Below are 24,577 nucleotides of genomic sequence, written 5' to 3' on the forward strand. Positions count from 1 at the left end.
TTCCTCCGGGTGCTCCGGTTTCCTCCCATAATCCAAAAAATGTGCTGGTTCGGTGCACTGGCCAGGCTAAATTCTCCCTCAGTGTACCCGAACAGGCGCCGGAGTGTGGCGACTAGGGGATTTTCACAGTAACTTCTTTGCAGTGTTAATGTAAGCCTACTTGTGACTAATAAATAAACTTTAATTTTACTTTTTCTTTACTTTAAATTTTTCATTACTTTGAGAAGGTAGATGCTGGAATGACGACATTTATTGGCCATCTCTAGTTGTCCTATAAAGATGTGGTGGTGAATCACCATCTTGAATCGCTGCAGTTTTATCACAGTTGCATTCATTTTTTTACAGCTGAAATGTCTCACATTTATGTGCTTTCATCTTAATGCCCCCTTGAAGAAGCCTAACAAAGCCATTCAGCTTTCTGTGAACACCCTTTTCTGCTGGATCCCATTTTCATGTCACTAGTTACTTGACTAATAAATCTTGGAGAACCTTTCATAATGTGGTTCTGTGTATGAGATCAACATTAGTGGGAAGTGGCATGTGAAAAAACATTGACAAAAGCCAGTTAATTACAGATTCTCATTGAAGGGCAGTTGATTTGGAAATTATGATCCGGTCTGTCATGAAGCCTATGTTTCTAATCATAAACTGATCCTTTTAATCTGCACAGTAGTCTTTGAAGCAATTAAGAGTTCATTAAACAGCGGTTTGGTTTGGTTCATGTGCTTGTTTTCTGTTTAGCTGTACTTAAAAAAAAACATTCATGATAATGCTAGACTGTCACTTAACATTTTACTAATGAAGTGTTGGTGCACAGGTCTAATTACATGCAGCTGCTAATGACATGTGTACTTTGCCTTTGATATTGAACTACTTTTATATGAACTTCTAATTCAAGTGTTGAACTGTTGGTGCTGCGAAGTCAGTTAGAATCTGCTGCTTTCTTATCCCTCTATAATGAGACCAGCACTTTTCAACACACAAGTATTCTGTTGGCTGTGAGCCCTAGTTCCTCATGTCTCAACAGCATTTTGGTTAAATTCGAGTGTCAGCAAGCAGGGTAAGTGTTATTAATTGAGGGTTAGGACCATTGAGGGAGATCTTGAAACTGCACCTTTAAGTGAACTCTCTCATTGCACAGCAAACCTTGCTTGTTCATTTTGTAAAATAAAAGCATATTACTGCGGATGCTGGAACCTGAAACAGAAGCAGAAAATGCTGGAAAATCTCAGCAGGTCTGACAGCATCTGTGGAGAGAGAGAATAGGGCCAATGTTGGATGACTCTGACAAAGCATTTTCCTGTTCATTTTGTAGCTACACTCAAGCCCATATGTTGAGAAATGTCATTTTGTCTCTCCATTGGACTCTGTTCTTAATTCATTTGGGCAAATGTATTTCAGATACATTTCAAATTGAAATTTCCGAGACGTGTCCAGCTTTTTTTGGGGTGGGTATTAACAATTCTGATTTTTTTTAAACTCTGCTTCGTTGATCTTTGGGCTGGGTTTTGCCTTGATGACAGTGGTGACATCATCAACATTGGTCATCATTACTCCATTGAAACAGGCAGCAACTTTGGGAGTACACACATGCTGAATAAGAAGAAATCCACAAGTTGGATCCTATACTTCTCCAAAGGGTGTGCTGTCAAGGTCCACATTTCACACTGCAATCCATAAGCAGTCTGCACTGTCAAAAACTTTACACATAGAGTTATGGAGTTTAACAGCATGGAAACAGGCCTTTTGGCCCAAGTTATCCATGCCACCCTTTCTTTTTTTAAACCCCTAAGCTAGTCCCAATTGCCTGCATTTGGCCCATATCCCTCTATACCCATCGTACCCATGTAACTGTCTAAACGCTTTTTAAAGGACAAAATTGTACCCGCCTCTACTACTACCTCTGGCAGCTTGTTCCAGACACTCACCACCCTCTGCGTGAAAAAATTGCCCCTCTGGATACTTTTGTATTTCTCCCCTCTCACTTAAACCAATGCCCTCTAGTTTTAGACTCCCCTACCTTTGGGAAAAAATATTGACTATCTAGCTGATCTATACCCCTCATTATTTTACAGACCTCTATAAGATCACCCTTCAGCCTTCCAAGCTCCAGAGAAAAAAGTCCCAGTCTATCCAGTCTCTCCTTATAACTCAAACCATCAAGTCCCGGTAGCATCTTAGTAAATCTTTTCTGCACTCTTTATAGTTTAATAATATCCTTTCTATAATAGGGTGACCAGAACTGTACACAGTATCCCAAGTGTGGCCTTACCAATGTATTGTACAACTTCAACAAGACGTCCCAACTCCTGTATTCAATGTTCTGACCAATGAAACCAAGCATGCTTCACCACTCTGTCCACCTGTGACTCCACTTTCAAGGAGTTATGAACCTGTACCCCTTGATCTCTTTGTTCTGTAACTCTCCCCAACGCCCTACCATTAACTGAGTAAGTCCTGCCCTGGTTCAATGAACCAAAATGTATCACCTCACATTTATCTAAATTTAACTCCATCTGCCCACTGAGCCAATTGATCACTATTCAAAAACGCTGGGACAAGTTTCACCTTGCTGAGTGAGGTGTTCCTTGTTTTAAGTAGCCTACTGACTTTGTAATTACCTCCAAACACACCCACCTGCCAAGAAAGAATTAATATTATATTTGTAGAATGTCAATTTCCTCCATTATGATAAAATTCCACATTTTTAGGTTTAGTTATATTAGCATGTTAGCTTCTATCTAAATACAGTCAAAATCATTTATTTTGCTATCAGAAAATTCTCGGTTTTGTTCTCTGTGAGAAAATTTCAATTTGGCAGATTATCATGTTTGCTGGCAGTGCTGTACATGTGGAGATCCCTTTGACTTGGGATTTCAGTAGGGAAAGGGGAAGTCTGATGAACAAAAATCACTAAATCTTTTTCAGCGCCTTTCTTTGAGATCGTAATAAGCATTATTGCTTTGCGGCTGACTGCAAAATCAAGGCCATGAAGGATACATATGCTTTAAAATGTATTTTGAGTCCAGCGACAAGTTAATTCCTAGAGTATAGTCTGGCCAATAACCACAGATTCAAATGGTGGTGATCTTGAAAAGATACTGAAGCTTTATTTATATACCGATGATCATTGTAACGAGGTAACAGTAGGTTATATCTTTCCCCTCGCTCTGGTGAACAATCTGAACAATTAATTTAAGTAGTTGCTTAAGAGTATTGCTGAAAAGAGAAATGCTGTTGAAACATTTCGCCTTGGCCTCATCAAGACAAATGCAAGAATACCAATTTCATGCATTCACCATGGCAATGCCTTGACCGATCATCACATTTTTCTCATGCAATATAAATTGTTACTTCCTTTGAAATTTGGCATTCTTGCAGTTGTTCTAATGGGTGCAAGCTGAATTGCATGTCTCTTTTATCCAGCAACAATGAAGTTGATGTAAACCATTTATAATGTACATTCTGTCTTGGTGAAATGTGATAATCACATGTACAATAAAAAAATCTGCAGTATGATTAATTCTTTACACACAAAAGACTTTGCCTTTATCAGTTTGCAAATCTGAAAAGAGATTTAGTGCAGTATCTGGTGTTGTACTCAGTATTGCAGACCAGGAAGATCTCAAGTTTGATACTGGTCTGGGCTACGTTAGCTGACCCCAATGAGAGTGGGTATTGGTGAAACAGTGCAGTTGACTTCAGTGTCCTTGTAAAACGTTCCACAACACCAGGCTAAAGTCCAACAGGTTTATTTGGAATCACGAGCTTTCGGAGCGCAGCTCTTTCATCACCCCATGGGATTACCCCCAACCCACAGGTGACTCCGCAATACACCCCCGCCCTCCTCTTCCTCCCCTCCCGATCCAACCGGACACAGCTCCCCATAGGCCTAACCCCCAGATCCTGTCCACTTACCTTCGGCACTTACCTTCTCCCTGACCTGTCAAACCTGCTTTATAGCAGCTAGTACCATAAAAAAGGGGGTGTGCCCTCCGTCAACATGCCTTTTCTGCACTTCGATGCTGACCCTTGCAGACTGCTACACTGCCTGGATCTTGGCCATCCTGAATTAGAAGGTCGACCGAGACAGGCATGGAAGAAACTTGACGTAGGTAAATGGGCACAGAGAGAGTGAAGTTACGACCCAGCGTGTAGAGTTGACAAATTCACATCACTGGTTAATAGCTTACAATGGATAACTGAGGTTAATAACTGGATTAATAAATTTTCTGTCCCAGATAAAGCCAGTAACAGCGTTTGTGATTTCTGCTTGTGTAGGTGTGGCGTGAGTTTCCTGACAGGCTGGTGGGGTATCCAGGCCGACTTCATTTGTGGGACCACGAGACTAGTAAATGGAAATATGAGTCGGAATGGACCAATGAAGTCTCGATGGTATTAACTGGAGCTGCCTTCTACCATAAGGTACAAGTTTTAAAACCATCTTTTAACACTGGAGTTAATACACTTGTTATATTTAGCTCCTACTATATTGATGATATTGATTAATTGGAAAAAAGGGGGTTTCAAAGGCATTGTACCATTCGTTCCACAAAAATCCAGAACCTGTCTTTACAGTAATGTGAGAAAATCTGGTTTTCCAAAATGATATTAAAATTAAGCTAAGGTTTGTCTGACTTCTGAGAGAAGAACTGAAATACAATAAAGCAATCAATTTCATTTTAGATGAAGTTTAAAGTTTATTTATTAGTCACAAGTAGGCTTACATTAACACTGCAATGAAGTTACTGCGGAAATTCTCTAGTCACCACACCTGTTTGGGTACATTGAGGGAGAATTTAGCATGGCCAATGCACCTATGAAGGGAAGTGTGAGCCAGTTTGCTGGGGAACCTATAACGCCAAAGAAGGAAAAGTACTAATTGGAAAGTGACCACCAAGCCAAGAGCAGTAGATGTAGAGCAATTGTTTGAATAAATTTAAAGGGCAGCAAAAAGTAAAGAATGATAGTTACGAGAGAAATGTAGAAATGTGGTTGCATCATGTACAGTGAAAGGATAATTCAAAGAGTTACATTCATGAAGGAATGTCAGCCAACTTCCTCACAGCATGCTATAACCAAGTCCGAGGAGACAGGGATAGTGCAGAAGGTGTAGCTAAGGTAGAAGATCAGCCATGAACTTATTAAATGACGGAACAATCTAGAAGGGTCACATGGCCTGCCCCTGCTCCTATTTCTTGTGTAATCCAAAACACCAGGGCTATTAGGCAGAACTGAGTCCTTTAGATAGATTCAGTATTTAAAAACACCACTTGCCCTTCAAGCTAATAGGTAAGGGGAGAAAAAGTGACTTCTCTTAACACTGGCTTCTACAATAGGAAATATTGCATTTGTTTCCATAAATTGAAGGGATTATTGGAGTTCTGCCCATGAAGAACTTGATTTGCTCGAAGTAGTTAATTTAATAAAACTGGAAGGTTTGAATATCCATAATGGCACAAAATTAAATTAATCCAGGAATAGCTGAGTGATTGAAGTTCAAGGTGAGCTGTGTCTGCTTGTTTTTTTACAAGTCATTAAAGACAGATGTTGAAATTTAGATTAGTTAAATGGTAAGAGTAAAGGGTCATGAACTGTGGTCGTAGTCCTAATCAATGTAGATAATTATGACCAGTGGAGTATCTAAGGAACAAAACTGGAGAATGCTGTTCATAATTTTGATAGATGGCCTTGATGAACATACTAAAAATAGAATATCAGCAAGAATTTCTGTGGTGCAGGATACAATATATGTTGAAAAGAATAAAAAAGGATGAGATCAAACAGGAAGACATTATTTGGTGATGTCAGACTCCAATGTGACGTTGCAGACTCGATGGGCCGAAGGGCCTCTTCTGCACTGTATGGTTCTATGATGTTTAAAAGTCTGGAGATTATGCAATGAAAGAAAGACTGGAAGGAGTAAAGAACCTCAGCTTTGAGGTAGAATCAGTGAAAATTGCAATCTGTGAAATTCGCCTTGATTTCATTAGTTTATAAATGTAGGAAGCAACAAAAATTAAAAGAGCACTATCACAGTAACATTGATCATAAGAAATAGGAGCAGTAGGCCATTCTGCCCCCTTGAGCCTTCTCCGCCATTTAAAAAGATCATGGCTGATCGGATTGTGGCCTTAACTCCAATTTCTTATCTGACCCCGACTCCCCCGTGGGTCAAATATCTGTCTAACTCAGCCTTGAATATATTCAATGACCCAGCCAGCCTCCTCTGCGCTCTGGGGAGAGAGAATTCCACAGATTAAAGATCCTCTGAGAAAAGTAATTCCTCCTCATCTCTGTCTTAAATGGGAGACCCCTTATTTTTAAACTGCACTCCAATATCCTCTCAGCAAGTACCCTTTCAAGCAGCCTCAGAATCTTATATGTTTCAATAAGATCACCGCTTGTTCTTCTAAGCTCTAATGAGTATTGGCCCAACCCGCTCAACTTTTCCTCCATAAGACATACCTGTCATCACAGGAATCAGCCTCGTGAACCATCTCTGAATGTTTCCCAATTGGATAGCTAAATGTTATGCATTTAAAGATAATACTTTCCAATATACTTCTGTAGTATATTTTCCCTCCTTAAGTAAGGAGACCAAAACTATACATGGTACTCTCGGTTTGATCTCAGCAATGCCCTGCACAGTTGTATCAAGATTTCCCTACTTTGTTATTCCATCCCCCTTACAATAAAGGCCAACATTTCATTTGCATTTTCTTTCCTAATTACTTGCTGTATCTGCATGCTAACTTCTTTTGATTCATGTACCAGGACACCCAGATCTCTCTTAACATTGAATACACTTTCTATTTAAATAAAATTCTACTTTTCTATTCTTCTTGCCAAAGTGGACAACCACACGTTTTCCCCCATTACACTCCCATCTGCCAAATTTTTGTCCACTCACTTAACCTATCTAAATCTTGCAGACTCTTTTTAACTTTGCAGCTTACTTTTCTACCTATTGCATTCTCAGCAATAATGACCACAATACAGCTAGTCCTTCAATCCAAATCATTAATATAGATTGATAGAATAGTTAATAAGTGGAAAGGTTGCATTGGAAGAAAAGAGAGAGATTAAAGTCTAGGATTAAGTCTGGGATTACATTTTTTCCTGGATTTTGTGATCAGCGATGAAACTTAAAGAAAGCTGCTGCGGGTTCTCATGATTTCTGAGATGTGGACTTCGCCTTTCTCAACATTATTGTACATTTGGGCCAAGTCAAGGAGATATCCAGACATCCAACAGCAATAATGTCGTCAAGCAAGGGGGGCACAGTGGTTAGCACTGCTGCCTCACAGCGCCAGGGATCTGAGTTCAATTCCTGGCTTGGGTCACTATCTGTGTGAAGTTTGCACATTCTCCCCATGTCTGCGTGGGTTTCCTCCAGGTGCTCCGGTTTCCTCCCACGCTCCAAAGATGTGCAGGTTAGGTGGATTGGCCATGCTAAATTGCCCCTTAGTGTCAGGGGGACTAGCAGGGTTATGGGGGTAGGATCTGGGTGGGATTATGGTCGGTGTGGACTCGATGGGCCGAATGGCCTCCTTCAGCGCTGTAGGGATTTTAAGATTCTAAGCAGCCAATCACGTTGAAGAGCTTTACTGGACACCAAACCAAAATGTTATAAAAACTAATTATCCTTCAGTTTTTAATATAAAGTGGCTAATAGGGGAATAAAGATTGGTACAAAGAGGTGGGATTAAGATAGAAGCTGTGGTACCAGGAACAAACTTTTTTTTAAAGTTTTTAAAATGTGTGATTTTTTTTATTGTAATGGGGAGATTTGACATTACACAAATATAAAATTTGTTTTTCAGGCACAGAGGTGATATTTAGCAGTAATTATGAATTTAGCATGCTGTTAAAAATATCCAATAAGCTGTAACAAGTTCAAGGGGTTTTTCAGTCAGACTAATAACATAAAAAGATGAAAGTTATCATCAGTTCAGTGATCACTAACAGATTGCAGTCTGTGGAGACTTCAACAGCACAACCTAGGAGGAAATTTAGAATCACTGACAGCGACTTCTGGATTTCCATGCATCTGCATGTGCAGACTCCAGAAGTTGCTGTCAATTTTACAGGAGAAATGATGCCAAACACTGACAGTCTTGTCGTCATTACTACCACAAAATCCAGACCATTAATGGCCTCAGTGAAGCTACACTTGGACTAAATGCCACTCAGCAGTTCTTTATTGTCAGAACTTGACTCTCAGACTTTTGTTCTTTACTACCTTCTCCATATCACCCTCCCTTTCCCTTGTCCCTCGTTATTTATTAGCCATGATTTCTTTTCATTACTCCTGTTCATTTATTTTCTTTCAGCACTTCCATTATTTTTAACTACCTTGATTTGCCAATTTTCTTTTGCCCTTAAGCACCTTTCCTTGCATTAATTTTATATTGCTGGGTTGGGAGGACATAGCTACCAGGGTTATTTTAAAACCAGACTGATCTAAATCATTTAGCACAGACATGGAAGTAATCATGTGCGATTACAATAAGCTTGGTCAAACCCTTCATGGCTCTTGTCAAAATTGTAACTCAAAGAACATTTTAAATATTATTTTTTAACAATTCTTTATATTTCAAGAAACATGAACACTTGTGTTAACTGTTAATAATTTACACATTTAAAGATGATATTTTCTAATGCATTCTATAATGTCTTTTATCGTTATAGTATTTTAACTACTTATACACCTACAAGATGCCTGGAGATATTAAAAATTGGGTGGATGCCCATATGAACTGTGAGGACATTGCTATGAACTTCCTGGTAGCAAACATGACTGGAAAAGCTCCTATTAAGGTACGTTTAGTCCCAGAAAAGTGTGCAAAAAGAGAAATCGTGTAAATGTGTTTGCTTATTGTCCTTAGTATAATGCGACTAATTAAAATGGATATAAATCTAAAAGAAATTCAGAATTTTATGTCTCTAGAAATTGATCATGTGAATTTCTAATTGTACAAATGCGGAAATTATTGTTTACCATAAAATATTTCAAATCTTAATTTTTTGTTTTATTGGTGCTTTGCAAATATCAGCTGTTGAAAGGGGACTTGCTTTGTATATTCAGTATTGAAGTATTGCAATTTAGGTTTGTACAAAGCCACTTGGGTGCTATAAACTTTGTCACCTTTATAGTCTTTAAATATTCATAGAATCTGTCAGTCAACTTAATGAGAACACAGACATAGGTTAATAAGGCCCTTTCAAAGTAGAGGAAGCAACATTTCAACACCTTCTGACTGTACAGGCAACCAGTGCTTGTACAAGGCACCCAGAAGTGTGAAAACAATCATTAAATGAGTTTTAATGGGTTGTCATCACACACTTTCAATGAATGTGAAACCATTCTAGTAATTTTATTGACCTCTTGTGGGTTGAAATATGCTTCACTGAGCCAGATGGAACTTGAGCACGATGTTCTGAAAGGATGGCGCTCTCACATTACGCTGCAGGCGTGCTTGAACATCTAGCTGGATTAAACATGCCATTAATATTGTTGGAATTATTGTGACACGCAGGTGACCCCGCGTAAAAAGTTCAAGTGCCCGGAGTGCACAGCAATTGATGGACTGTCACTGGACCAGACCCATATGGTGGAACGGTAAGTGCTCCATTCCTCCCATGTATTTAACAGCTTGTGTCTGCCATTTCAGAAGTGCCCAAGAAAAACATGCATGACTGGTTCCAGATTTACAGCCCACTTGGAAAATGTTAGTCACTGCCTTCTGCGGAAAGTTCTGTCCAAACTTACATAATTAATGATACAGGAATTGTTTGAACCCACTCACGTTTGTAATTCATAGTGTCCTAAGATTTGAAATGCCTTTATATAGTTTAGATGAGCAGGTAGACATCAAAAAGATTCAATTTGTATTGAGTGCATTAGAATTGTCAGAACCATTTTGGAGACTGACACCTCAGTTTTATTTTATTTCACTGTTAGGATTACTAGAGATTCCAGTGCTTGCACTGCTGCTTCCAGGCTGTATGTACCTTAAAGACATCAATTCCCTTAGCAGTTAAATGTCACTTACTTACAAGCCTTACTGGAGAATAATAATTCTTAAAACCACTGTAGAATAATTTAGCAGAAACTCAAGTGAATTCATTCAAGTGGAAGTTTGTGAGTGTGTGCCTTTTCAGCATCTCTTCAAAATGTTCATGTTCCCGTGCTATTCTGTTCACCTTTTTAAATCATCAATTTGAAGAATTTAAGGAACGCTTCCAATTTTATGGCTTTGTGATGACTTCTGGTTGTGCAGATGCTGTTCTGATGATGTTTTATTAGATACCATTAAGTACATATTTAACACCATGGGAATGTAATTGCAGGTCAGAATGCATCAATAAATTTGCATCTGTGTTTGGGATCATGCCGCTGAAGGTGGTGGAACACCGGGCTGACCCAGTCTTGTACAAGGATGACTTCCCAGAAAAATTGAAGAGCTTCCCTAACATTGGCAGCTTATGAAATGCTGGCACGTGGTCTCTCCGAGGGCACGATTCCTTTGCCGAAAGACATAGCTTAAGCAAGGTGCTGTATCTTCATCATTTGAAGTCCCGTTGATCTGGAATTTGGAGTCTTTTCCTTGCTGCTTCAGTGGAGGTTATTAACTTGAGATGGTGCAACTGCAGCGGGACAATGTAACTGACCTCTTTTTTTTATTTTTAAGTGTTGAATATTACCAAATTGTAATGGTTCATCACCACAGAAAATGGTTTCTTTTTTTAAAAATGAAAATGTATCATCTGTTACGAAGAATATCGGAGATTGAATACTCAAACACAACTCCTCGCCAATGACAACACAATGAAAGCTTCCTCTGTTCTTTGGACGTCAAAATAATTTGTTGACTGAAATGTCTTCACACTTGCTAATGTTGGACCATGTACTGACAATTCCATTTATAATGTGCCTACAGTCATAGTGTGCCGACAGCATGTTTGCTTTGCCATGTATGTCCGTGTTGATCATTCCCCTGGTATCGCACTCAGTAAGCTTACCATGTGAGCTTACCATACAGATGAAACACTATAATATGTTTTCAGTCTACACTGGTTATTTTCATCACTGTAACTGCAACATTCCTCTAAAAAAATACTGTGGCCTCCTCAAAGCTTCCAAATAATTGTTGCTGATGATAACAATAATTCTTCATCGTTTTTGTTCATATTTTAATTCATCATTGTAGCAGTATGGAATAATGGTTTAGAATGTGTTATTTTGTTAGGGATACGAAGATGCTAAATTTTAACTAATGTATTTAACCTATATTAGATAGCATTTTGTTGCATGACGTAATGATTGCTATCTTGTTAAAAAGAGTAGTTTTAAGCTTTCCCAATGGCACAGTGAACCATTGACTGTATAGTATGATAATACTGAGCAATCATGCTAACAAAATGGGGCGGGGGGGGTGTGGTTGCGGTGTGGAGGGTGGAGACAAGGGTAGGGGTGTGCGGGAATAATTCTTAAGAGTTCTTAAATTAAGGGTGAGGGGTAAGCAAAATCAGGCAAAGCTGCTCCCAATCATTATCCAGGAGGCTGTGAATCAAGCGTTGTTGACTAAGTTATATACAGTGAAGGTGCTCCAATATTGCACAAGACACATACTAAGTCCCTTGATTCACAAAGCGTGGGTCTTAACACAGCTGACTACAAGTCAAATGTAAAACTGTTTGGGATTCCGTTGACTCGTCGCCTGGAATACCTGTTTTTAGCGTGTCTCCCAGGTTACCAGTGTTGGCAAGTGGGGCGGTTTTGCATTGGCCTTTAGCCAGTTTCATGAGACCTGTGCAATGGAAACCCCCATAAGTATGTGTAAAAGCACCTTAACAAAACTTAAGATTCTAACAGTATTTTATTGCACAGCATGCAACTAAATGAGGGATTTAGCAAACTCAAGAGTTACATTGGACATCTCGTGCAATCAAGTCTTCCTGAGACAATACAGGCATCCAGCAACTTTAGACCGTTGAAGCATTTTGCACATTTTAATTGATATTTTTTTCCAGGAGCTGCCATTTGAACAACACTGTGCTTCTAATGTTTGTTTGTTTTTTATTGATGACTGTTATAGATGTCGTTGTTAGAAATCAAGAATGTTCATGATTTATGGAGTCATTTATGTTGCGTAACATTTTCTAGCAGCTGCATTATTCCATTTTTAACACCGCGAAATCCGACTATTAATTGTCTAATCCCAGGAGTTTCTGAGATAAGGAATGGTACAGGAAGCCATTAAGGACCTGGGTTTCATTTTTTTCTTCAAAGTTGTCTTGCAATGTCAAGGCAGAATGTGCTCCTGTCACATTACAGGATAGCACACGGTATTTCTGACACATATAATCAATATAAATCATGAAAGGCAAAGAAGGAACAATGCAGTCAGTACCGTGCATTGCAGGGGTCAAAATGTTGGGAGTCAAACTGATGCTCAACTTTTGATGTGTTTATAACGGCTCTAAGAATATTATTCTTACATCAGACAACTTTTGTCAATTGTTGATGTGTTCATGTTTTCCCACTGCTTGTGATCAGCATACCAGGTACCTGCATAACTATATTGCAAATATTATGAATGTTGGGTAGCAACAGTATAGAAGAAAATGCTGGTATAGAACTTAGAGCTACAATTTGCTTTTGTGAACTGTGCAAAATGTTAGTAAACCTTATGCATTGCATTTTTGTAGCATATAAACAACTTGCATTTGTACATCTCCTTTCATATTCACACCAGAACACTTCACAATAATTAACTACTCTTTGAATTACAGTTATTTATGTAGGAAAACACAACTGCCGTTCCCTTCACTGACATCCCATCTGTTTTTAGGTGGCAGTGGTTGAGGGAGAAATGTTGGCTCGAAGACTCAAATATTTACAAAGTTGCTGACACTGTTTACAAGTTCCTTGATTGCAAAACTAATTGTATTTACAGGAATTTGTTTCAGAATTGTAATAAAAATGGACTCTTACCAAGCCAAAGTCGAATTATAAGAATCTGTTTTTAATGTAATTTTATTCTGCTGCGTGTGTCACTGAAATCATGTTTTATACCTGATTAGTACAATTACTTTTTTTCTAAATCCTATTGAAGAACTGTAGTTCGTTTTCAATGAAATATCGAATAGCTCGATTTCATGCCATGATTTAGGCACTTTAGCCCCTAGCAGAATGTGCATAAGGTGGTTGAATTGCCACAAGATTGAACCACTATGTTTGTAAAGTCCAAATGCCAGATGCATTGCATTCTACAGTGGGCAACAGCTGATAATAAAACTCCCCCAGTGCCACCCTGGCCAAATGGTTGCAGTTTTGATTCCCGTAGCTGATGTGGAGCCAAAAGAATAATTAAGGCACTGCAATTGTTCTAGGCCGGAGAGGGGAGAAATCATTCAGAATTCAAGTTGCCATCTATTAATAAAAGCAAAATACTGCGGGTGCTGGAATCTGAAACCAAAAGAGAAAATGCTGGAAAATCTCAGCAGGTCTGGCAGCATCTGGACTCGAAACATCAGCTCTTTTCTCTCCTTACAGATGCTGCCAGACCTGCTGAGATTTTCCAGCATTTTCTCTTTTGGTTGCCATCTATTGAGTGCTGCTGGAAAACATATTTGTGGATCTTGTTCATATGTTCTACTGATCCTCGCTGTCCATGTTCAGGATTGCTAGTGAGCCATTATAACAAAAGATGTTTGGTATATATGTAGCCGTCTTTGGGGTGGGAGTAAGATAGTTTTTTTTGAAAAAAAGGTTGAAGTTTTGACAATAATCCCATGTTTTGGATTTGTATAGAATCTGACAATCCTATTAAAAACATTAAAACATGCACTGAGAACACTGTGCAAACCTGACGCTAAAATTGTTAACTGAAACAATATTTTTGAAAATTTCAGTTTAACAATTGGCTGTACAAATTTGGTACAAATCATGTCTGAATTCCACCCCCATCTCAGACCTTCCCTTTAGTTCTCTTCCCCCCCATCCCTGTTCTCAAAATCTTGCCACTTCGGAGAAGAGATCATTGACCTGAAACTTTCCCTCTGTTTCACATAGATGGTCCGTCTGTTTTTATTTTAGGACGCAGGCATTGATTTAAACCAAGTAAAAGGTAAATGTAGCATTGACGTCAATAATTCTCTCCACATGAATGATTGATAAGTGGAATAGACTTGTGGATAAGACAGTTGTGATGGTGGAAAGGGCAGGCTTTTTCTGGGTGGGTGAGCTAAGATTGGTCAAATGTTTTTTTTCTCAGCTGTAACTATCTTGTGAAGACTTGATTTAATCCAGCATTCAATGAGAAGTACTGATGATGTTGCCAATGGACCAATGCACCTGTCACTTGTCAGAATTGGCAAACTTCAGGGGCTTGCCGCAATGAAGTAGAATGTCACCAACTGCAGTTCCATGTGCCAAGTGTGCAAAAAAAAATTAAGCAATTTTCAATAGTTCAGTTTATAGAATGGGAACAGACATGACACTTAAAACTAAGTCATATATTCACCATTTACACATATTAGGTTTAGATGGGGTTTTTCTTCTGGGAAAATTCAACAGTTATATAAAATGTGACTGGTACTTCAGGTTTCACAAAGCATAGGGCTCATTCATTGCTGCCAATGATACTTTACTGCAGTCTGTGCAGCAAAATCCATCTCCCAGTATATATGATTCCTTAGCAAAATACAGACTGAGAATTATTGTTTTTTTGGTCAAATGTCCTTGTATTTGTAATGCACTTGTCATTATTGCCTGTCAGTTAATAAATTACTGGTATGTATTTCATAAATGAACAGTGCTGTTAAAATGGAAATTATTGGATGATCACCTGTAAATCATTTATTAAATAAATTTGCTCAAAATCACAACCTGGTAATTAAGTTAGTCCTGTGATAATTGGACAAGCTAATGGATGCATTTACCATAACATGATTACAAGCCTGTAAATATTTTCCAATCTAACCTAACCAAGATGTTTCTTTGCATTAATGCCACAGCTGACACCATCTGCAGCCCAACGCCAGATGTGTTGACAGGAAATTATCTTTAATTTGTGAAACAGGGAATAATAGAAAACATTCATTTTCAGCTTTATATGCAATGCAGATTGTTTTTTGAATTTGAATGAGGTTGCAACTTTCAAACTGATGATTGTTAAAGTGTACAGCAACAAAAGAACATTTTCAAATGTTTGTAAAAGTGAACTGTGTAGGAGGAATATTGCTGTGCAGGTACTATGTTTAACTTTCTTTAGGGATGGCTTGTTTTTATAAGTGACCACATTTAGGGTTACAAGTACATCTTCTGACACCTGTTGTTAATATAAATTCTGTAATCCTTTCTGTACTCTGTCAGCAGTTCAGAAGGGCAGTGTTGGTATTTTTGTCCTCTCCAATTAATGAGAGAATTCAGAGCCTATCAAGATCACATTTCATCACCATTCCTTGCAAAGAAAATAGTTTTTTTCTTCAGTAGGAAAAAGACAGATTCTTTATTGGATTATTAGTTATATCTGTCAAAACAATACACGCCATTCTGACCCACTGTTACAGTCTCCTAAGAAATTACATATTTGCAAAACATTGTTCCAAGTGCAATAACTTACTCATAAAACAGTACAACACAGGCTAAATTAAGTTTGTTAAATTCTCACAGTAATGATAAACACTACTTTGGATGCAGTAACATTTTTTTTATTGAATGTAACCTAATTGCACCCTTTCCTACAATTATATTTAAAACAAGGCAATTAAAGCTAAAGGAGTTTACACGGTTAAAATATCTTACAACAAATTAATACAGTAATATTCGAGATTTCCTCTCAGCAGAAGTACACAACACACCCAAACAGATATATTACTCTGAACTTCAACCGTCCTACTTCAGTAGTATAAGTAATAGCAATGGGCGTGATTGTTGCAAAAGAAAATGACATTTAAAAACAGTATAACATTTCACTTTTGGTATATTTAGCATATTACACAAATTTTTTTTTGTTTATTTGTAAGACGTTTTGTCTTTTTTTTAAATTGTGTAAACTTTGCAAGATCTTAAACTACTGTTGCTCCTATAGGTCAATGCCCAGGACTAGACACAGGTTTTAATGTTTAAGGTCAAGTAAATATTTTTTGAAGGATTAACTACTTAATAATTGATTTGAACTTGATATCCACTTTAAAATATTGTGTTAAAAGAAAATGAACCTCCAGATCCACAGTGGTAGTATGGCAGGGAAACCGATGAGACTAGATACCACGAGCATTATGGGACACTGACAAGATCCTGTAGCCAATACCATTTAAACCCAAAAGATTTGGCAGAAACACAGCAAAAGCTGTTATAATCTATATAAAAACCTTCATTTATTGATGAAAATTAATTGATACATGAAGTTGCAAGATGACCCCAAGGCATTTCCTGTCTGATTGGAATTTTAGGATAAGTTTTTGAGGTTTTCTTTTCTCTTGCTTCCCAACTGGTTGGTGCTGATGAGTTTATCTTTTGTCATTTAAGATCATGTCAGAGCAACGTCTTGTTAATCTATTGTGGGAGAGTTGTATAAGTTAACTTACAAGCTCTTCTATGAAATGAGGTTTATTTCCCCCACTTGCTTTAAACTTCACAGCCAGTGACGACTGCACTTATTCGCAGTTTCATACGGAGAACCTGTGCAATTTCCTGGAGTTGGTGAACTCCTAATTACAGATTTGGCCTGAAGAAAAGACTTGCCTTTTTAACTTGGACTTTTACAAGCTTGCCTCAAATCCAAGTAGGATATCAATTTCAAATTTTGATTTTGAATATTTTTCAAGGGGGATAATATAAATATTTTGATGATGAAGTAAACCATTTCTAATCCTACCAACCTATAATAGAAAAAGTGCTGCTTATAAATCTCCATGTTTCGTTATGTCCTTAGTCCAGCATTATGTAATGTATTATTTTCAGTGTTTGAATATTTATTGTTATATCAGTCATGTGGCCCAAGATATGGCAGCGCTGTGCTCTTTGGCTTTCATTCTTAAGGCTGCAATGCTGGATGATTTTCGATCTGGTTCATTACTGATGTCAAATGCGTTGATGGCAGCTCCTAGCCCAGTGGTGCCAAAGAGACCACCCATATGTGTCTGTCCCACATGGCTGCCAGGGGCAGAAACACCCAGGAAGTCAGACACCCCGCCTGGTGCATGCGCGTGTGTGTGTGGAGACATGCAGGATGTTACCGTTTCACAAGGCACAACACAAGCTGGCACTGGAGAGGATGCACCATTGTTGCCAATCCAAGATGGGTTTTGTATCTGGAGGAAAAATGAACAGAGCACATGTTAATCACCTGTGCAAAATTTACACTTTTATTTTCTCACTTTTCCTGTTAGCTTTAAGTGCTCTATTTTAATATATTTGACTAATTATCCTATATCTTGGTAGTAAAGGATCACAGTCAATATGCAGCATGTCCATCACAAAGGAATACTTCCAATGTTACTGTAAGACTGCATGCAAATGCAAAATTCAACCATTAACAATCTTGAAGTACAATGTACTCTGGGTAAGAAACCTACATATCATAGAATCTTACAATACAGAAGGTGGCCATTCGGCCCATTGAGTCTGCACTGACCACAATCCCACCCAGCCCCTATCCTCACAACCCCATGCATTTACCCTAGCCAGTCCCCCTGACACTAAGGGGCAATTTAGCATGGCCAATCCACCTAACCCGCACATCTTTGGACTGTGGGAGGAAGCCAGAGCACCCGGAGGAACTCACGCAGACACAGGGAGAACATGCAAACTTCACACAGACAGTGACCCAAGCCGGGAATCGAACCTGGGTCCCTGGTGCTGTGAGGCAGCACTGCTAACCACTCTGCCACCCCACTGCAGAAATTGCTACCACCTCTTTGGCAGCATTTCCCAGACCTACAACCTGGGAAGGGCAAACTAGCAAGGGCAACAGAGACATGGGAACACCGCCAATTCCAAATTCCTCCCCCAAGCTGCACACTATCCTCACTTGTGGATATACTGCTATTGCTTCATCATCACTGGAGTTAAAATCCCAGTGCTTTCTTCCTTACAGCACCGTGGGGGTACCATCAGCACATGGTTTACATGATTCAAAAGATGACTCACCGCCACTTCTTAAGGGCAATTATTGATGGGCAATAAATGTTGGCCTTACCAGTGACACCCACGTCCCTTGAATAAGAAATTGCTCATTAGATATATTGCATGTGAATGATTTAACATCTCTGCATCACGTTTGAGAGTTATTGTTGGTGCATTGTGGAGAACATAGTCTTAAGGTATTACAGTGACTCTTTGTGTGGTCCATTTTGTGTACGATATCTGTTACTTTTTTAATGATGATGTGGAGATGCCGGCGTTGGACTGGGGTAAACACAGTAAGAGTTTTAACAACACTAGGTTAAAGTCCCAACGAATTGCTACCAAATAAACCTGTTGGGCTTTAACCTGGTGTTGTTAAAACTCTTACTGTACCTTTTTAATGAGCCAAGTTAAAAAGCGTGAAGTTTTGTATTAAGCACAATGAAGTAACAGGGCGTTGGGAGGGGGAAGAGACTTCCATTTAGTGGATGGAATGCTATTCCTCTTGCATTTCATACTTGTGGTCGGTAATGTGAAGCTGGATGAAATCTTTTCACTCTGACCACATGATGCTCCTAAACTAAAGCTGTAATATAGGACCTGCAAGTGCAGTGCCCCCTTTTTAAAAATGTTCTATGAAACGTAGTCACAGTCGCTGCCCCGTTGTGTCCGAGTGTGTACTTTATATAGAAACTGGAAGAGGAAGTTTCGTCCCCACAATTTGGAGTGGAATCAAGAAATGCTCCAAGAATTCAAAGGTATTGTTATAAAGCACTGTACCATCTAGCCTTAATCAGAAAAATATTAGAAATGTTGTGCAACATAGCTGCAGAGCAGGGACTGGAGAAGGTGGCGTTTACCCTCGGCTAAAAAGCAGCAGCATTTCAAAATTGGGGAAAGGAAGGTTGAAGGATATAAAAATGTTGGATTTCGACACAACAAACTTCTGAAAGTCCTGATGAGATTCAGACTAAGTGAATTGGCCATGCTAAATTTTCTGTGTCCCCGACTGGAGTGTGTCGATTAGATGACTTTCATTGCAGTGTTAATGTAAGCCTACTTGTAACACTAATAAATAAACTTTACTTTTAAAAAAAAAAGATTGTTGCACCGTTCTATGAGATGGTAGCTGATGTGTATAATAACTCCCTTGGTTCCCTGGTCCTTGTTAGGAATGAATTGAAATGTACTATCTTACAGTTCGGTGCGTTTCATTTGTGCTCTTGTTAATGCAATAACTCGCGCAAGTGTGTTCATAGTTTAATATTTAAATTGGCGGACCCCTCTTTTGAAAACAAATTTGGTAACTATAAAATCAAAATTGTTATGTGGAGGAGTCTCAAACTGTAGCAGCGTGATTGAAATGTCACTGGTAATTGGAATATTCTGGCTATTTTATTTAGTCATAGGTAGCAAACACCAATTTAGCTTTACACTTTGAAGGATGAGAATTCAGGTGAAATTATTCAGTTGAGTGATGCAGCTCTTGACTCGGTGGAATTGTGATAAATCAGACAGATAACAGCGTCTTGTTCAGTAAGGAATTTAATTTGACAATAAAAATAGCAGAGTTTATTTTTCCAGGCCAGTGGCTAGACCCTGAGGCAGCTTTAACTGTCTTCGCACGAAGCTGGCGTTGGGAAAGTCCGCTGGGAGCTCTTTGGATCAGGATGCTTCAAGCAAAGGACGGGACCAGAATGAGTGGCCAGAGGACGGGAGCAGAGTCACTATTCACTGGAGGCGGAACCCATCACTGAGAGGCAGCAACTTCCCTGAGACGGGAACTGGTAAGGGCAAAGCACTCAAAGGATTTGATCTCCCTCAGCAGCTGGGGAACGTGGCACCGGGATACTTCGTAAATTAGGATGCAAATCACCTTTTTACGAGGAACTCATTGTGTCTGATGCATTAACACATTTTCCTGATGGTACTCGGTTACATGCTGAATACTATGACTTCTTGCAATGCGTTTCCTTTCTCTGAGTATTGAAATGGAAGAACTGGCAGGTGGGCTACCCTGGGCCCGTGGGCTCCAGTTAAAATCTTCCTTGGGCAGTGTAACTTCCAGTACAGATGTGTGGTCAGTCCCACCTGCTCTGCACATTCAGCCCACACCCCTGCTTTTGTTTTACTTTTTAATGTTCCTTTTTTGTCCGATTCTCTTTTAAACGAATAAGTCTCACAACACCAGATTTAAAGTCCAATAGGTTTGTTTGGAATCACGAGCTTTCGGAGCGCTGCTCCTTCAATCAGGTGAGTCTTTTAAACGATGCAGCCTTTGGCTCAAGAGTCACTGGTGTTCAGTCATTTCAGGCCACTAACCACCACAGGGCTCCCTGTTGATTACCCGCCCCGTGGGTGCTAAAGGAAGTCAGCATTGGGGCGGCACAGTGGTTAGCACTGCTGCCTCACAGTACCAGGGATCTGGGTTCGATTCCCGGCTTGGGTGACTGTGTGGAGTTTGCACATTCTCCCCGTGTCTGCGTGGGTTTCCTCCCACATTCCGAAAGACGTGCTGGTTAATTGCATTGACCCGAACAGGCGCCTGAATGTGGCAACTCGGGGAATTTCACAGTAACTTCATTGCAGTGTTAATGTAAGCCTTACTTGTGACTGATAAACCTTTTTTAAAATCGTGGATTAATCTTCAACATTTTGGTTGGAGTTAAATAAACTTATTTAATGGAATGACACTTATAGATATTTTGACCAGCATATGTCAGTGAAGAGTGAATGACCATTGCAGCAATTCTCTGGGAAATAAAATGGGGCCTTTTGCAGGGGAGTAAAGTGCAGACAGGCTGGACTGGGAAGGAATGCAACTTTGTCCTGTTACTAATGTTTGAAGGTCTTTTTTTGCATTCCTCCCAATCCCCTCTGTATTTGGCTTTTGTTCCCAATGCAAAATTGATTCCTTTCAGGTCAGAGTTGAGGTGTGCTGTGTACTGGTGGGAGTGATGGTTTAACAATAGCATTTGCTTGCTTTCTTTACCTTGGATGCACTTTCCCTGGTGGTTAACTGCAGCCCGTCCCTGTAACGGCTCAATGACTGGTGAACCACGACAGAGAGAGAGATGTCTCTCTCTTGTAAGCTGCGACTGAGAGCTAGGTGGAGGACAGACTGGGATTTCTTTCAGCCGAATGAAACGCCTCAGTGTAACAAGTTTGATTTAAATCACGGCGCCCGAGTGTTCGGAATTCATACCGCGTTATACAAATTTAATTTAAAACCATCATCATGAGATAGTGGGAGCAGCAATTTGAGTGGGAGTGAAATAAACCAAAATCTTTTGTACTCGAACAAATTAAGCTTTGCATTATGTTTTGGCGTTCGATCATATTCTACAAGCGTCTATCGTTATACTGTACAGCAGTAACCCAGTTTAAGTATATTTAACATGCATATATGTGTAATCAGTCTCAATTTAGCTAATTTCAAACACACTCCTCGCATTTCTCTCTCAATTCGGCATTAAATGAACATTAAACTCACATGCCATTAATGTCATTAGCAGGTGTTTATTGAACTCCAGTGAATTTAATCTGAAAATGTGGCCGACTTTTCTCGCTTTGATTTTTTTTCTCTTCTGTTGATAGATATTAATCTCGATCTTCAGATATCTCGGTGGGATTTGCTATTGATTGAATTCTCCAATGGTAGCCGTAGCTTCTAAAATAGGCAGTGTCGCCTGGACATGTTCTTGTCAATCCACAGACTCCACACAATGTATTGCCATCTTCACCCTCTCTGCCCCCAACCCTGGGGTGTGCCTGTCGCTCAGACAGACCAATGTGCATCTTTGGAAAGTTTTAAGCATTGGCAGTTTGAGGGTTGCTAATGCCTGTGACTGAAGTCACCGACATATCAATAAAAAAACATTTCCTCCAACACGAGTTTTTTTTTAGCTCTCTGCACAATTTAAAAAGTTCGATCGTTTTTTAACTTGAGTATGATGAACGTAATAACGCTTATTTATTAGTCACAAGTAAGGCTTACATGAACACTGCAATGAAGTAACTGTGAAATTCCCCTAGTCGCCACAGTCCGGTGCCTGTTCGGCTCAATGCACCTAACCAGCATGTCTTTCAGAATGTGGGAGGAAACCCACGCAGACACGGGGAGAACGTGCAAACTCCACATAAAGTGACCCAAACCAGGAATCAAACTCGGGCCCCTGGCACTGTGAAGCAGCAGTATTAACCACTGCTGCCCATAATATCTTCAGAAACCTGCACATTTAATATAATGAAATGGTTTAAGGGTTCAGGAAACTATTTCAGGTTTACTAAAATTCTAAATCTACAAAGCAACAATGGACTGTGCCTCACTTTCCACAGTAACACCCTGAGAGGCAGTGTTTAAAACCCCAGTGAAATATGTGCTGATCTGTTCCATTCTCCTTCTGGCTCTGCCGATTCTGATTTTGGACTCATCAGAAAGATGTTCTTCAAAAATTGGACCTGATTATAAAATGCTGCAGTTCATCAAACACAAAAATCTAAGATTAAGTTGATCTTTCTCTACCCCTAGCGATGACTGTAACACTACATTCTGCAGTCCTTTCCTTCTCTATGAACAGTATGCTTTGTCTGTGTTGTGCACAAGAAACACGACTTTTCACTGCATACTAATACATGTGACAATAATAAATCAAATCAAAATCAGTGTATCATATCTCGGATCTAAAAATATCGACACTATCGGTACTGTATCAAATCATCATCTTGTTTGGTGATCACCTGCTAATGAGTATAACGAGCTTGGTATGGCTCCTGCTCTGCCCAAGACGGCAAGAAACTACAAAAGGTTGTGAATGTAGCCCAATCCATCACGCAAACCAGCCTCCCATCCATTGACTGTCTACACTTCCCGCTGCCTCGGAAAAGCAGCCAGCATAATTAAGGACCCCCCCGATGCACCCCGGACATAAGAACATAAGAAATAGGAGCAGGAGTAGGCCATCTAGCCCCTCGAGCCTGCCCCGCCATTCAATAAGATCATGGCTGATCTGAAGTGGATCAGTTCCACTTACCCGCCTGATCCCAATAACCCCTAATTCCCTTACCGATCAGGAATCCATCTATCCGTGATTTAAACATATTCAACGAGGTAGCCTCCACCACTTCAGTGGGCAGAGAATTCCAGAGATTCACCACCCTCTGAGAGAAGAAGTTCCTCCTCAACTCTGTCCTAAACTGACCCCCCTTTATTTTGAGGCTGTGCCCTCTAGTTCTAGTTTCATTTCTAAGTGGAAAGAATCTCTCCACCTCTACCCTATCCAGCCCCTTCATTATCTGGATAGGGTAGATTCTCTCTTCCACATTCTCTCTTCCACCTTCTTCCTTTGGGAAAAAGATATAAAAGTCTGAGGTCACGTACCAACCGACTCAAGAACAGCTTCTTCCCTGCTGCTGTCAGACTTTTGAATGGACTTACCTTGCATTAAGGTGATCTTTCTCTACACCCTAGCTATGACTGTAACACTACATTCTGCACTCTCTCGTTTCCTTCTCTATGAATGGTATGTTTTGTCTGTATAGCGCGCAAGAAACAATACTTTTCACTGTATGTTAATACATGTGACAATAATAAATCAAATCAAATGATTGTCCATCTAATAAACTGTGTGTCACTGGTCATGGGCTCTGTGGGTCCTTGCTTGGCTGATGAGCCCAATCCCAGAGCCACAGCTTCCACCTCAGGTGGATTCAGTTTTTGGATTCTAGATCGCTGGTATTCCTTTCCCTGGCTCCTTTTCTGGGCCTCTTCTTGCTGTGGGGTGTCCTCTGCACGGACTATCTAATTCTGTCCTTTTGATGTGAAATAACTGCAGAGTTTTTAGTCATTCCCTGAAGAGGCAACCTGAGAATATTTGTAATCATTCTTTAATTTTCCATGAAATGTCCACTGGCCAGACATTTGGCAACAACTCTATTTGGATTTAAGAAAACTAGAAATTATTTAGAAATATTGATTCCTATTATGAAACTAGAAAAATATTTGAAAATAAATTGGACTGATAATAGCAGTAAATAAAAATTCTGGGGTGTATTTGACTACATTGTATTTGGTTTGAATTGAAAAGAAGGTTATTTATTAGTCACAAATAGGCTTCCATTAACACTGCAATGAAGTTACTGTGAAAATCTCCTAGTCACCACATCCAATACCTGTTCGGGTACACTGAGGGAGAATTTAGCATGGTCAATGCATCTAACTAGCACGTCTTTCATGCTGTGAGAGGAAGCTGGAGCACCCGGAGGAAATCCACGCAAACATGGGGAGAATGTTCAAACTCCACACAGACAGTGACCCAAGCCGGGAATCAAATTTGGGTCCCTGGTGCTGTGAGGCAGCAGCACTAAGCACTGTGCCACCAGGGATAGCAATGCTGATTAAGGGAAAGCTATGTGCTACATTCCAAACCTGCAAAA

At 39.6% G+C, this 24,577-nt stretch overlaps 2 protein-coding genes across 10 annotated transcripts in view; one reads left to right on the forward strand and one right to left on the reverse strand.

Annotated features, from left to right (window-relative positions):
• The window catches only part of ext2 (exostosin glycosyltransferase 2), a 180,245-nt gene extending 165,347 nt beyond the window's left edge, over positions 1 to 14,898 (forward strand). For all 9 annotated transcript variants that reach the window (XM_078221034.1, XM_078221030.1, XM_078221029.1 and 6 more), the window contains 4 exons: positions 4,282 to 4,425; positions 8,695 to 8,823; positions 9,543 to 9,625; positions 10,357 to 14,898. In XM_078221034.1, the coding sequence (XP_078077160.1) occupies positions 4,282 to 4,425; positions 8,695 to 8,823; positions 9,543 to 9,625; positions 10,357 to 10,495 (495 nt within the window). In that variant the 3' untranslated portion in view covers positions 10,496 to 14,898. The remainder of the gene's footprint in view (positions 1 to 4,281; positions 4,426 to 8,694; positions 8,824 to 9,542; positions 9,626 to 10,356) is intronic.
• A 556-nt stretch (positions 14,899 to 15,454) lies between these two features.
• alx4a (ALX homeobox 4a) overlaps positions 15,455 to 24,577 on the reverse strand; it is a 56,252-nt gene continuing 47,129 nt past the window's right edge. The window contains exon 4 of the mRNA XM_078221323.1: positions 15,455 to 17,328. Within this exon, the coding sequence (XP_078077449.1) occupies positions 17,005 to 17,328 (324 nt within the window). The 3' untranslated portion in view covers positions 15,455 to 17,004. The remainder of the gene's footprint in view (positions 17,329 to 24,577) is intronic.

The sequence above is a fragment of the Mustelus asterias genome, chromosome 9 (genome assembly GCF_964213995.1).
Source record: "Mustelus asterias chromosome 9, sMusAst1.hap1.1, whole genome shotgun sequence".
In the NCBI taxonomy this organism is placed as follows: Eukaryota; Metazoa; Chordata; class Chondrichthyes; order Carcharhiniformes; family Triakidae; genus Mustelus; species Mustelus asterias.